General features: G+C 41.8%; 2 protein-coding genes across 2 annotated transcripts; both read left to right on the forward strand.

Annotated features, from left to right (window-relative positions):
• The first annotated feature begins 1,893 nt into the window (after positions 1-1,893).
• LOC139472425 (large ribosomal subunit protein uL18m-like) lies at positions 1,894-8,140 on the forward strand. The gene is made up of 6 exons (XM_071254903.1): positions 1,894-2,072; positions 3,933-4,020; positions 5,383-5,460; positions 6,117-6,230; positions 7,200-7,317; positions 7,735-8,140. Exons 1-6 carry the CDS (start codon positions 1,982-1,984, stop codon positions 7,882-7,884), a joined length of 639 nt encoding a protein of 212 aa, XP_071111004.1. The 5' UTR covers positions 1,894-1,981; the 3' UTR covers positions 7,885-8,140.
• Positions 8,141-8,932: 792 nt separating this feature from the next.
• LOC139472372 (tomoregulin-2-like) lies at positions 8,933-15,420 on the forward strand. The gene is made up of 4 exons (XM_071254843.1): positions 8,933-9,029; positions 11,521-11,710; positions 13,050-13,295; positions 14,026-15,420. The coding sequence occupies exons 1-4, from the start codon at positions 8,987-8,989 to the stop codon at positions 14,141-14,143; spliced, it is 597 nt and encodes a 198-aa protein (XP_071110944.1). The 5' UTR covers positions 8,933-8,986; the 3' UTR covers positions 14,144-15,420.
• The last annotated feature ends 102 nt before the right edge of the window (positions 15,421-15,522 follow it).

Here is a 15,522-nt window from a genome sequence, read left to right on the forward strand (position 1 = left end):
AACCGTCAAGATTCAAAGCGCAAGGTTAACGAACAAGATCCAAAGAGCAAGGACAACGGTCACTATCCAAAGAGCAAGGTTAACGGACTCGATCCAAAGAGCAAGGTTAACGGACCCGATCCAAAGAGCAAGGTTAACGGACACGATCCAGAGAGCAAGATTAACGGACACGAACCGAAGAGCAAGGTTAACGGACAAGATCCAAAGGGCAAGATGTACTATGTAGTTCTAAGGAATGTGAGTATGTTCAGAGTGGAGAGAGAATCTATCAAACTTCAGTGTAATTTTGAGCTGTTCTACAACTGTATACTAAAATACCCTTACGGGCTAAGTTTCTCCATTCTCGTTAAGTTGTGAGTGAGAGTCTGGGTGCATATTGTTTATGCTTTATCAAAAATCCAGCAATACCACGGCGGATGACACGATAAATGGTCTTCATACACTGCAACGCCCCATGAAGTTCCGGCAATCCATGCTTGCCGTAAAAGGCGACTATGCTTGTTCATACGCGAGGGTTCATACGCGAAGAAGAGTGATATGTGTATGTATTATGCCAGCTACAGCTGATGAACTAGATATTTCCTTTATTAAAACTACGAGTCCGAAGTCTTTATTAAACCGTCTTGTAGAAAATGTATAATTTGTTGCATGGAATTACTTTTTCTCAACAGTCAGACGCATAATTATTTAAGTATTTTCTGGAACAATTTATCCCGATACTTTACAAGCTACTGAGATCCAAGGTAAATCCTGTTAAGAGTGAGTGAGTTTTACGCCGCTTTTAGCAATATTCCTGCAATATCCCTGCGGGGTACACCAGAAATTGGCTTCACACATTGTACACTCACACTAAGATCCAGGTTTCTGGACATATTCGGAATATTTTTCAACTGGATTTTCATTGCAATGTATACTGAACCGCAAAAGAAACGTCACCGTGGATAGATATATGAGAAAAGAGACATTCACGCAATACAAGTGTTGTTGCATTTTCATTTTGTGTCCTCTGTGGTATTTTGTAAATTAATATTTTAGAAACCATAGATTTGCCTTGTGGGCGGCGTTTCTCCATGTTGTCTTTCGCTGTATCATTGTCACGCCAGGTAAGGAATTCTGAAGAAGTCCTACAATGATTCTTGTCATTTTAAAAGTCATAAGGCTATGGTGCTCATGTCAATGTTCTGGAATATGTACTGAGTATGTCAGTCATTTCATTGCGTGTCAGTTTGTGACAGGAAAGTCTGAGCTCTAGCAGGTCTTCGATGTCAAATCACGAGCACGGATATGAAACATAATTACAGCTATCCGGGATTCGAACCCACGATCATAGGTGTCTGTCTAAGCGTTGTGTTTTCTGAGAGGATGGGTAACTTTTTTCACAATGATCAAAGCAAACACGTTGTATATCATTGCATATCTAGGGGCACAACATATTTTTTATCGTAAATACTTGAGTATACACAGATGTGTCGGTTAGGTGGGCGTATATTTCAGCCAGGTGCTTTTAATTGTTTTCACAGGAGTCGATCCGTATCTAAAAATAGACGCCCTCATGCATATTCCAGTCATGAATATGCATGAGGGCGTCTATTTTTAGATACGGACTCCTATGATCTGCCGTACCTTGTCAGATTGACTATAATAACATGACAGAGTCGATTAACTATTTTGACACTTTTGTCAGTTAATAAAGTGACATTTTCTGAGATGACCTACATATTGAAGGCGTCAGGCAGCAATGATAGGTTGGATCGGTTATATTCCTTTCTATCGACATTCTATATGTATAAACTGCATGATAAGCAGTCCTTCCGTCAAACGCTTGTCAGTCAAACGCTCCAGGGCAGCGCGTGTACTTATCCTTAGACGCTGTCTGGAGCTCTGGGACTTCCGGCGGGTTCTCACGCATGTCGAATACAATTTAGAGCTAAACAAACTAAAAAAGTTCTTTAGCTCTTAGCTGAAGGATACTGTGCACATAATGTTTACCAGATTCTCTAGGGTGGTTTGTCCAGCTTGGATCGACACGGGGTCATTTTCTTGCACAACAACTTGGCGACAGAGAATCCAGGGTAAAACATGTTCGTAGGCCGAGTGTCCAGTATTCGATCACTGTAAAACACACGTTAGACAAGTTGATACTGTAACGACACGATATTAGTGATCAAGTTATGTTAAAAAGCTGTGGAAATCACCTACTTTTATTGGCTCAAAGTAACAGTGATTTATCTCGTGTTTTAAACTAAATGCCCTTGGCATTATTTTGTTCAAAGTGTCAAACCCACAGCGTTGTGGAAAGCTGTGGAAATCACCTACTTTTATTGGCTCAAAGTAACAGTGATTTATCTCGTGTTTTAAACTAAATGCCCTTGGCATTATTTTGTTCAAAGTGTCAAACCCACAGCGTTGTGGCAAGGGATTTAACTCTCGCCAAAACATATTCCAAATTTACTCAAGGAAGGGGCCCTCGTCTTTGGCGCTCTGGCACTGTCCAGAGCTATTTAAGTAGAAAATAACGTATGGTCTCTTCAGCAGATGTCCCAGAGGGGGCACTTAAATAATATTTTTAAGTTGCATTCAATCAATGCAATAATGTAAAACTCTAAGCATTGCTGAATTAGGGTGGAATTCTGAAGTTACATTTTGGCTGGACTAATGAGTCATTGCACAGTCTAATCAAAACCGCTAGACATCCGGTTTGAAAACAAAATGGATTTTTTGCAAAGCTGGGCATCGACAGATATTTTGCAAATGTTTTCACGTTTGTTATCAAGGTGTTCAACTGATTTGATGCACCTTGCAGGGTTAGCCACATTTTATTACAATACATGTCTTGAATATCCATCAGATCGTCTTGACGTGGCACCTCCATTTTGATTGGAGCAAATGCAAGTGATATGAGAGATGTAATCTGATTGGTCAATAGGAGGGACATAGAAGGGACATACCTCGTAATGGCCACTGGTGGCGTAAAGATTGAGCCATGAAATTCCAGCCCGGTTCGGCAAGGGTTGAAACTGGACTTTTATAGTCAGTTGACGTCCTTGTTTGGGGAAGATGGCATTAACGGGATTAAAGCCTTGTCCTCATTACTGACCCTGGGTATCAGCCATTGAGCTGGTCTTTGTATCATGTGTAGAGATACAACGCTGTGTATTAGACAGAGCTTAAGAGTAAAATACACTTAAAATCTACTGAAATATGTGGACAAATCAAATCCTAGCGTATCAGATATGCAACAAAAACTATAAATACGCTATTGAAATAAAATTAATGAATATATTATAGCTATTAGATAAAATGAGTGTGTATATTACAACTGTTAGATAAAATGATTGTGTATCAGTCGATCGCCAAATTCACTTACCAACAGTTACATTCAGAAAAGCATCTGCGACAAACATTCTGATAGATGCCAACTGAGAAGCACATCTAGTCCTAGCATAATTAGATTTACTTCTTTGAGAGGCATTTAGATGTTTGAGTAGTAAGTAAGGATAAGATATATGGATGAACAACATCATTATTACAATTAAGAGCCGCGTTTTGGTGTAGGTTCTGACACCGTTATTAAGCATGCGATGTGTCTTGCTTCATAACAGTGTTAGAACCTACACCAAAGTGTTCTCCTAATTGTAATAATCATGTTGTTTATCCATATCTTATCCTTACATAATTAGATTATTGTGATGTTTTTAAGGCATATTGAGCTTCTTAATCATTTTTAGTCAAACTGTCAAATGAATGAACAGATATTTCAGTCAATTTGTAAAATGACAGAAACATTTAGGCATTTTAAAAATTGCTTAAGTGAATCCCATTTTACAGACTGACTGTGACTTAAATACATGTTGGCATGTACACTGTATATGTTGACCAAGTATGAAACTCTATTTCTCTGTATTCTACATCACTTTGCATTTTTGGTGCAGGTTTTGGGAGCACATGTTTGAGATACCATGATGACATCCCTAACAAAGACTTCAAAGTAAACCCTGTGTTCCTGAATAAAAACCCGAGGTGAGTCTGTACAAGCAGAAGGTATTGCACTGCTGTAACCGTGGTAACCTTATATTCATCTTCTCCGGGCAAGTTAGTTAACTGACGATAAAAGTCCAGTTTCCACACTTGCCGAAGTAGCCTGGAATTTCGTGACTCAATCGTAGCGCCACCAGCTTGACCAATAAGATCCCAGCTCTCCTTCCTCTTGCATTTGCTTCAAACAAAATGGTTATCTATATTGTAATGAAATGAGTCTTACCTCATGAAGTACATCAAATCACTTGAGCACCTTGATTAAAAACATGAAAACATTTGGAAATTTTCTGTCGACGCCCCAGTTGACAGTACATGTGCTCTGCAAATCCTGCAATCGACCATATCTGCATGTCATATCAGTCGCCATGTTGTTTATGAACCCAATGTCGATTTTGTTCTGCTATTTTGATTGGACTGTGCATAGACTCGGTAGTCCAGCTAAAATATAACTCAATATTTCAGTGTTCCCACTGGTTTTTGAAACTGGCAGACCTGGTGGACTGGCAACTCTAAAACTGATGAGTCCCCCTAATTTTTATCAGTCCCAATATTCAACAAATAAAAAACGTATGAAAATTACCTGGTTTTAATTCTGTCAACATCATTGTCAATGCAATGATGTAACTCTCTGAAGTAACTTATTTGCACGTTCAGTCAAGTTCAGTTACAATTTTCTGTCTCTTTTTTGAATATTATATATAAGTCGCAACAAATATATATTTAACCTTCAATCAAAGCAAAATGTTATTTCCTTGCACTAAAAAAACCCTGATGGTAAAAAATTGACTTCGTTCGAAAAATAAACTTTTATGAATATAATATGCTTGTTCAACAAAGATTTATAAGGTACTATATGCCAGTCCACAGGGAGTGGCAGTCACATGAAGTACCGGTCCAAGCCGGTCCAAGCCTAATTTTACCGGTACAAAACTGGTAATTACCGGTAAATGGGAACACTGTAATTCCTGCCTTGTTCGGCAAGGTAGGGAACTGGACATTTACTCTGAGTTAACTCCCTTGCCTGGGGAAGATGCCGTATCTAGGGTTCTCTGGTTTCTAAGGTTTATCTAGAGGAAAGGAATCAGTCTGCTTAGCTCTCCAGAATAATTATCCCACCATGCATATAGGCAAACCTTTAGAAACAAAATTTGACACTTGCAACAACACCCTTATCATTGTGCCGGCTGTTTTGGATGAGTGCCCTCTTGGCATGTGTTGGTTCATCAAAGTTTTAATTCTTTTTCAAGGAATCTGAAAAGAGTATGATTTTATCATTGCATTGTTTTGAATGGAATATTATACCATGAAAACAATCTCTTTAATCGCATTCACTGTGTGTTTCAGAAATTTAGAAACAATGGGAATTGCAAGGAAAAGACAAGGTTGGATTCTGCAATATCCCAGAAAGAATTTCTATCACAAGTAAGTTGATGTTTGTTTCAATGATAAATTTACTGTCAACAATGTGGTATTAGCTTTTCACATGATACCATGGATCAGTGATGATAAATTGTCTGTTAACATGAACAATAGTGATATATGACACCATTGAACAATAGTTATATATTGGCTATGAACATGATACCATTGAACAGTAGTGATATATTGGCTGTGAACATGATACCATTGAACAGTAGTGATATATTGGCTGTGAACATGATACCATTGAACAGTAGTGATATATTGGCTCTTAACCTGACACCATTGAACACTAGTGATATATTGGCTGTTAACCTGACACCATTGAACTATAGTGATATACTAGCTGTTAACCTGACACCATTGAACACTAGTGATATAATAGCTGTTAACATGACACCACAGAACACTAGTGATATACTGGCTGTTAACATGACACAGTTGAACAATGATGTAATTCCTGTTCCCTACCTGGGAACATTGTTGGTCTCAGTATTACCCTATAGGCCAACAACTTCTTCAGCAGTTAGTATGACTTCCTGTCTATGAATATATATTGCTATGGGGGATTGTGATGTTAGCATCTGTATATATATATATATATATATTTATATTTATATAGACTTGAAAGAATACCAGACACTATTGTTTTCACACAGGTTGTTTTTTGAGAGAAGTGCTCGCCACACATCAGCTTGGGTGGAGCACATGAATGGGGAGACAGTTGTGTCAGCATCTACACGGGAGTGGGCGGTCCGGGAACAGCTGTACAGGTAGGTGGGTGATGACATGGGCGGTCCGGGAACAGCTGTACAGGTAGGTGGATGATGACATGGGCAGTCTGGGAACAGCTGTACAGGTAGGTGGATGATGACATTCCTCGGTCCAGGAACAGCTGTACAGGTAGGTGGGTGATGACATGGGCGGTCCGGGAACAGCTGTACAGGTAGGTGGATGATGACATTCCTCGGTCCAGGAACAGCTGTACAGGTAGGTGGATGATGACATTCCTCGGTCCAGGAACAGCTGTACAGGTAGGTGGATGATGACATGGGCAGTCTGGGAACAGCTGTACAGGTGGGTGATGACGTAGTTAGTCCAGGAACAGCTGTACAGGTTTGGTGATGATGTAGTTAGTCCAGGAACAGCAGTACCGGTGGGTGATGATGTAGTTAGTCCAGGAACAGCAGTACCGGTGGGTGATGATGTAGTTAGTCCAGGAACAGCTGTACAGGTGGGTGATGATGTAGTTAGTCCGGCAACAGCTGTACAGATGGGTGATGACGTAGTTAGTCCGGGAACAGCTGTACAGATGGGTGATGACGTCGTTAGTCCAGGAACAGCTGTACAGGTGGGTGATGACGTCGTTAGTCCAGGAACAGCTGTACAGGTGGATGATGAAGTAGTTAGTCCGGGAACAGCTGTACAGATGGATGATGACGTAGGCAGTCCTGGAACAGCTGTACAGATGGGTGATGACGTAGTTAGTCTGAGGACGTCTGTGCAGGTGGGTGATGACGTAGTTAGTTCGGGAACAGCTGTACAGGTGGGTGATGATGTAGACTTCCAGGAACAGCTGTACATGTGTATGATGACGTAGACAGTCTGGTAACAGGTGGGTGGTGATCACATGGAAACTCCAGGTATTGCTTGATTGACAACACATACTGATTATATGGACAGCGCAAACGCTTCATGTATCTGGAGGTGAGAAGTATTTCATGTCGTTCTGTCTGTTACAGCACCTCAGATGTGTCTGCAGCAGAGAACGTTGGCCGAGTGCTGGCCCAGCGGTGTGTGGAGAGTGGACTGACCAGTGTCTTCTATGACAGGACAGAAGACGACACACCTTCCGAGTCTGTGAGTTTCCACTTGGTCGCATGGCCCCCTCTCTGTCAGTTTCTGTAACACATCTGTCTGTGTCTGTATCACATCTGTCAGTTTCTGTATCACATCTGTATCACATCTGTCAGTTTCTGTATGACATATGTCAGTTTCTGTATCACATCTGTCAGTTTCTGTATCACGTCTGTCTGTTTCTGTATGACATCTGTCAGTTTCTGTATCACATCTGTCAGTTTCTCTTACACATCTGTCAGTTTCTCTTACACATCTGTCAGTTTCTGTATCACATCTGTCAGTTTCTGTAACACATCTGTCAATTTCTGTAACACATCTGTCAGTTTCTGTATGACATCTGTCAGTTTCTATATCACAAGTTTCAGTTTCTGCATTGCATCTGTCATGGTGTGTCACATTTCTCTGATTCAATTTCAGCGTGAGGCGTTTATGAAGGCAGTTGAAGATGTGGTGACATTGAGAGAACCAAGACAACTGAAGCCAAGGTATGAACCAGGAATCGACTATGACAGACCAAACAGATATGGAGAGAAGAAAAAGCTGAAACCAGACTACCAGATCTCCTGATATGTGTCGTGCTGTATGTCCATCATATGGACATGTGTCCTGATGTGTATCATGCTGTTTGTCCATCATATGGACATGTGTCCTGATGTGTGTCATGCTGTATGTCCATCATATGGACATGTGTCCTGATGTGTGCTGTGCAGAATGTCCTTCACATGGGCGTGTGTCCTTTTAACAATAGACACATGTGTATCAGATGTAGATAGAAGACATGTCAACGTTGGTCATAGATAACTGTATTGCTGGCTTTACAATAAACAAGCTTGTTATGTTATTGTGTGTGTTATTTCCAGATAGCATCGAGATGCATCCATGTATAGTGAGGCGTGGAGCTGGTTATCCACAGTTTGAGGAAACACGTTTTGCTAGAAAGAGACATACCTACGAGGAACAGTATTTAAGGGAACACATGTTTAGATGTAAGAATGAAAAGTCCGGTTGCATCAGACACAGTTGCTGAATCCGGATAGTCTAGCTTGACAACAGTATAAGGATCTATACCAAAACTCGCCTTTACAGTAATTAAAGATGTTATCCTTGCAGTAGCAAACAAGGTCAAACTTTGCACATAACACCTGTGAAACATGCGTCCATGTGACACATCCTGATGACTGGCATGTGCCAATAAACATCACAGCCATATGGTTCTTTGATCGGATACAAGGAAGAACCCAAACTGAACCATGTTGCTGTGACGTTTACAAGGAAGGATCAGATCAATGAATCATGTGGCTGTGACGTTTATTGGGTACAATGAAGGAGATCCGGGAAGAAAAGGTCTTCAGCAACCCATGCTTGCTGTAAAAGGCTACTATGCTTGTCGTAAGAGGTGACAGACGGGATCGGGTTGACAGGCTCGCTGACTTGGATGATGCATGTCATAGATCCCAATCGAGTGGATCGATGCTCATGTTGTCAATCACTGGATTGTCTGAGTGCGGCGTTAAACAACAAACAAACAAAAGTAATCCCAAGCCTTTAAGTGAATGAAGCAATATCATGCTATATATGGCATATATTCTGGGCTTATCTAAAGAGGTCAGCATTGCCAGTTTGTCTTCAGGTATACGCGACGCTGACCTCTTCACACCTGGAACTAACCATGCACTGTTCCCGAGGACTGCTGATTCTGGGGCTATCTCTTGGTGAGTCTGGCCTCGACGTCTTTGACTGTGCCACGTGATGTTAATATTGTTTTACGCCAGGTTTCCATTTGACCTAACAATTTCGGACTTGTGCCATGCTAAAACTACCCACGTTTGAAAGTGACTGGAGATCAGGTCAGATAAGTCGGTAAACGTAGATGAGATATAGACTGATAAGACTAGACATGAACTGGACGTAGACAGGTCAGGCGTAAATATGACAAGATGACCGGAGAAGACAAATTGTTCACGTAAACTAGTCGGATGTTTGACATACTTGTACCATGGTGTTTCTAGACTAGACAGGCTTGACATCCATTGAACATAGGTTTGGCGTAGACGATACGAGGGCCATTCAATATATAACCAGCCTAAGCTGTTTATCAGATCTTAACGGTTGCATGTTTGTCACGTGCTGTGCACCAATGTATGTCACGTGCATAGACAAAGTTTCACAGGAAATTGTATTTGAAGTCACACACGTGATCTATAAAGATGGCAAGGGTAGATTCTGCCAAATTTTCGTCAAAGGTTGAATACAGGGCTGTTATTAGGTACCTCTACTTAAAAGGGAAACGGGGAAAGGAGATACATGATGAATTGTCAGATGTTTATGGTGACAGTGCACCTTCGTATGCAATGGTCAAATTCTGGGTTGCAGAATTTAAGAGGGGTCGGGTGAACCTGGAAGATGAGCCACGCCCTGGCAGGCCTGTAGAGGTGACCAATGACCAAACCAGTGAAGCTGTGAGACAACTGGTTGTCAAAGACAGGCGAATGAAGGTGTCAGAAATGGCCAATGCCTTGGACATTTCAGAGGGAAGTGTCCATACCATTTTGCATGATCGTCTGGGTATGAGGAAGCTGTCTGCCCGATGGGTCCCGAAATGTCTGAGTGATGATCAGAAGGCTGTACGTGCGTCAATGTGTCAGGCACTTTTGCCGCAATGCAGTCGGGATGCAGACAACTTTATGGAGAGAATTGTTACTGGTGATGAAACCTGGGTACACCACTATGACCCAGAAACCAAAGAACAGAGTAAGCAGTGGACTGGCTTTGCTTCACCCCGTCCCAAAAAGTTTAAGACTCAACCATCGGCTGGCAAAGTCATGGCAACCATCTTTTGGGATACCAAAGGGGTCTTGCTCATTGACTACTTGCCACGTGGGCAGACTATTACTGGAGAGTACTACTCCGATCTCCGGGACCGTTTGCAGACTGCTATTCTTGCCAAACGTCGTGGAAAGATCACAAAAGGTGGGCTGCTCCAATATGATAATGCCGGAGTGCACACCTGTCGACTTGCGGTTGCCGCAGTGAAGCGGAACGAGCTCAAAGTATTGCCTCATCCACCTTACTCACCAGACCTGGCACCAAGCGACTACTTTCTCTTCCCAAACTTGAAGAAAGAATTGCGTGGTCATTTCCGGTCCGATGATGAACTCACGACAGCAGTGGAGGGGTGGTTACACGAAGAACCCCATGGTCTCTATCACAACGGGCTTTTAGCTCTCACACATCGCTGGACAAAGTGCATAGACCTCAATGGTGATTATGTGGAAAAAGAAGAAGTGAGGAGCAGTAGCAAAAAGGTTAGGCTGATTATATATTGAATGGCCCTCGTACATAGTGTCGTAACTGCTTTCGGGCGTCCAGTGCGACCCATATACAGTTACTAAATGTATTGCCGTTCTTGGTCCTTGTGGTCATTTACGTCCTGACATTGCCACTCGCCTTGTCCGCCGCGGCTCGGCACCGTCAAGGAGTGATTGGTCTAACGACACTTACTCCATGTTTTCTCTATCAGCATTCACACACGCATAATAAAGAACCATTTTGATTCGTTAAAAGTTAGATCTGACCATGAACTCATGTGTGTCGTAATCGGAAAAATACAGAAGCCGACGTGCCATATCGCTCATCTCTCTATTGATTTTGTGACACGCATCCGGAATCTCCAAATGAAATATACCTTGAAACTCTCTATTTGTTTCATTAACTAATGGACGATAGCCCTGAACCAATCCAATGATAATTATGAAATGTCCAGAATACACTTGTGATAAATGTGAAATGTCTTTTATCTATTGATTCCTTTCAAACTACAAGTTCTGTCCCAAACTATATCCAATGCAACTCCTCATTGCAGCTATAATGGTTTTATTTGTTATCATTTTCTAATGTTTTTGAGATGCATTTTTAACCTTATAACAATAGCCTTGACGAACAGTTACATAAGCTTGACGTAGATAAAACAGGCTTGATGTCCATTGAACATAGGTTTGGTGTATCTACAGTGTAGTGCTACTGAGGTATACCAGTAGTCTAGTGTAAGCCAAGTGTACCTACAGTACTGTGCTACTTAAGTGCACCGGTAGCATAGTGTTAGTTAAGTGCGCCTATCGTTTAGTGTTACCTAAGTGTTCCAGTAGTGTTACTCGTGTCTATGTAGTGCAACCCAAGTGTAGTGCAACTAAAATATGTTTGTAGTTCTTCTGACCGAGATTCAATGGACACTAGCGAAGCCGACGCAGTCAGTGGATCAGGCCCTCGCCCAAATCCCAACACATCCTCTCTCCGCCACGATGTGTGCCGCCATCTTGAAGTTTGACTGCAGTCATCACAAAGTCACAGACGACGAGACAATGTGTGGCACCGACCAAGTCACCTACCCTGACCAGTGAGTGTCTTCAGGGGCCGAATAATCGAATATGAGTAGGCCTAAATGTTTTGTGGATGCAATTAGAAGCAGTCAAATCACAAGTATCGTGTGCCGGTGCAGTAGGCTCAAATCAATACCTTAAAATTCACTCTAGAGTGAATTAACCATTCGTGAACAACTCGTGTTATTCCGGGATAAGCCGAATAGCGACTCGTGCCACTCTCATGGCCATATTTGCGACCGGGTTCCGTCTTAGCGCAAACGGGCATACCTAAACAATTGTCAATTCGTTGCGAAATGGTTCACTTACATTTCCCCATATATTACATATATTTCAGATGCAATTTAAAGCACATCGGGACGTACGGAATTATACAGTATGATTGAACACATTAAACTGTATCTTGGGTATATTTTTAGATGCAAGACATATGTAAAATAAAAAAATATTTCTGAGGGATTCTTTGACGAAGAACTTGAAATCATACGCACATTCTGATTGGTTTGTCGTATTTTCGCACATAACATTCATCGATAGGCGGACGAGTCGTCTTGCAGGTTATGGAAAGGAGCGAGTGGTGACGAATGTGAATTAAACTGTAACATCAGTCGCTCGTTACAAATCTGAAAGGATGTTTAACTTTACCCTAAAAAATGTCTGATTTCTCAAATAGTTACGTTAAAAGTCACTGTGGCTCCACTTTAGTTTTTTTCTCGTCATAATAATCAGGTTAACGTCAAACTTCGACCCATGAAAATAATAAGATGCATCTATACGGCTGTGCATACCCATATCAAATACATATAAAATATATTCCTCTTGGAACCTCTGTTCTATATATATATATAAAGTTTCTGTAGAAAGCAATATCCATTGTGAGTGAGTGAGTGAGTGAGTGAGTTTAACGCCGCTTTGGGCAGTATTCTAGTCATACCACGGCGTGTAAGTTTGATGTCAGCTTTTTAATTCAATATTAAAAAAGCATATGCTAGTTTCTAATTCACTTTCATCACATTTATATCACATTTATAGCCTACTTTTCCATTCCCCATTACAAGATGAATTATATTACTCTCCATTCAGTGTTATTTCATGAATATCCTAGTTTCCCATTAGGGGCAGTCGGGTAGCCTAGTGGTTAAAGCGTTCGCTCGTCACGCCGAGGACCCGGGTTCGATTCCCGACATGGGTACAATGTGTGAAGCCCATTTGCGGTGTCCCCCGCCGTGATATTGCGGGAATATTGCTAAAAGCGGCGTAAAACCATACTCACTCACTAGTTTCCCATTCAACAAGATTTTCCGTTTTACTGTATGAATACTATTGAATATTATGTATTTTCCCATCCACACCCAGCTGCGTGTTTGCCAAAGCAAGCTGCCAACCATCATCTACCATTAAGTTGGATTACGAAGGAGCGTGCGGCAGGCCACCCCAAGACAGTCACATGACCACCATTCCTCCAAGCACCGTCACGTGGGGCCATGACCCAGGATATGACCTGATCAAAGACGTTTTCTGTGACAACATCAACACCATCATCTGTGGGAATCACGTAGACTCCGACATCTGTGCCACGGACGGGAAGGTGTACACGAACCAGTAAGACCGTTGCCGTTGTTTGCGGTTGATCTGATTAAGCGAAATAGTAAATAAACGTAACTTATTAGTCATTAAACACAGGCGGGCCTGAGACAAGGCATTTCGTAAAGTTAGTCCAATTCTGATGACATCCCTAAATAGTCGTTTTCTTCAAGGCCCTTGAAAAGTATTTCTTGAAAAAAATGTATGTAAAGTTATGAAACTTCCCTATTCTTTCATGCCCTTCCTTAATTTTATTTTTCACGACCCTCACCTGAAAATTGGAATATTTGCGTCGTTTAACAATAAACAAACAAATAGAATATACGTAGAGACACCAATACACTACACTGCATTCACACACCTACCAACCCATACCAATAACACCCCCCCCACACACACACACACACGCAGTCACACCTAAACGCACACCAATACCCACCCACATTCACCCACGCCACTATCCCCCCCCCCCCCCACACACACACTGACACTCACACCCACACAAGTACCCACCCACCCCCACATCAACACACACCTAGACCCACCCCCACACCCCCTCACACACACACACACACCCGACCCACACACCCACCCACACCCAAACCAAAACCTCCCCACACACACACACCTACACCAGTACCAACCCACACCCACACCCACACACATATACACACAGAGGCACATTCCCCCTCTCTCTCACCTTCTTGTATTATTTTTTTTTTCCTGACACAAAGTTTCTTTATCCAAGGTGCCTCTTTGCCAAAGTGAAATGTTTCAAGCCCGACCTGGAGCCGACCAACCCCGCAAAGTGTCACGAGAACGGCCTCCCCTTGAAGTCAACTCCGAAGACTGTTCTGATTGGATAAATTCACACCCCATGTGACGCATATGTTTCAATGTTTCAAGTACCATGATAAACCTGTAATTAATCAATACTGACACTAGTTTCCGTTCTGTAAATATTCCTGTGACGTTATACACCATTACCAAACATCTAAATGAATTTACAATGTGTCCTGCATCACGCCCTTGGATTAAAGTATAACTAAAGTTTCATTGAAACATCAACACAACACTGACGCAATGCTGTGATATTGATGCATTTCCACAACACCAAACATCAACACCACACTGCCGCAATGCAGTGATATTGATGCTTTTCCACAACACCAAACATCAACACCACACTGCCCCAATGCAGTGATATTGATGCTTTTCCACAACACCAAACATCAACACCACACTGCCCCAATGCAGTGATATTGATGCTTTTCCACAACACCAAACATCAACACCACACTGCCGCAATGCAGTGATATTGATGCTTTTCCACAACACCAAACATCAACACAACAATGCCGCAATGCAGTGATATTGATGCTTTTCCACAAGACCAAACATCAACACCACACTGCCGCAATGCAGTGATATTGATGCTTTCCCACAGACATCCCTCTTGTCATTCAGTCTCTGCGTAGGTGTTTTTCACTCTGAATCTAGATGCGCAGACCTAAATTAAAACAGACGTGGCGCTTTCGTTTGTCTCCTCTATATCTAGCTCAGGTGGGCAAAATCAGTGGTAGGGAATAGGCTATTTGACCACTATTTAACAATATCAGACCAACGATCTGCCTGAAGTCGAAATAAAACTTCTTGTGACCCATCGTTCCCGTCTGCAACATGCCGATGGCACGTTCACGTTTCACATTTGAAAGGCGTGGCATGACAAATGGCCGTAAAGACTTTTGTTTTCTCGTGTTTTTCTTTTTTTGTTAATGACTGCTAACAAGTATGGCTGAAAACACGTGCGGTATTATGGCCACGTGACCAGTTGCACGTGAAAAAACACTTTTGCCCCTATAGTGCTGAGCACATGATTTTGATCGATTCACCTGCACAAAAACGGGTGTTACCTGAAGACAATACGTGGCCATTACTGTTTAAATACACAATAAGGGCCCACAATGATAACTGGTCAAAATGTTAAAATTCTAGGATTGTGAAGTTTTTAATTTAGTTCAGTAAATATTCTGTACCACGCCCCTCATTCAGTCTTGTTTGACAACGGTATAAGGATCTATACCGAAACGTCGTTTTTTACAGTATTAAAGAAGTTGTTATCAATAAAATTGTGTCTACCTTGGACCTTTATTGTTCCTTTGCCCCGGGAAGATGGCAGACATCACGACATCAAGGAGATAGTATCATTTAGTGATTACTATAACGTGCAAACATTAGCACAAAT

The sequence above is a fragment of the Haliotis cracherodii genome, unplaced genomic scaffold (assembly GCF_022045235.1).
Source record: "Haliotis cracherodii isolate W230 unplaced genomic scaffold, xgHalCrac1.p SCAF_24, whole genome shotgun sequence".
In the NCBI taxonomy this organism is placed as follows: domain Eukaryota; kingdom Metazoa; phylum Mollusca; class Gastropoda; order Lepetellida; family Haliotidae; genus Haliotis; species Haliotis cracherodii.

What these genes read in the sequence shown, in the direction of transcription:
- LOC139472372 (XM_071254843.1), top strand. Translation starts at nt 8,987, where the DNA reads ATGCACTGTTCCCGAGGACTGCTGATTCTGGGGCTATCTCTTG. An exon ending in CAAGTCACCTACCCTGACCA is followed by an intron (nt 11,711 to 13,049) that starts GTGAGTGTCTTC and finishes ATCCACACCCAG; the next exon opens with CTGCGTGTTTGCCAAAGCAA. An exon ending in GGGAAGGTGTACACGAACCA is followed by an intron (nt 13,296 to 14,025) that starts GTAAGACCGTTG and finishes TCTTTATCCAAG; the next exon opens with GTGCCTCTTTGCCAAAGTGA.
- LOC139472425 (XM_071254903.1), top strand. Translation starts at nt 1,982, where the DNA reads ATGTTTACCAGATTCTCTAGGGTGGTTTGTCCAGCTTGGATCGACACG. An exon ending in TTGGCGACAGAGAATCCAGG is followed by an intron (nt 2,073 to 3,932) that starts GTAAAACATGTT and finishes TTTTTGGTGCAG; the next exon opens with GTTTTGGGAGCACATGTTTG. An exon ending in AGAAAGAATTTCTATCACAA is followed by an intron (nt 5,461 to 6,116) that starts GTAAGTTGATGT and finishes GTTTTCACACAG; the next exon opens with GTTGTTTTTTGAGAGAAGTG.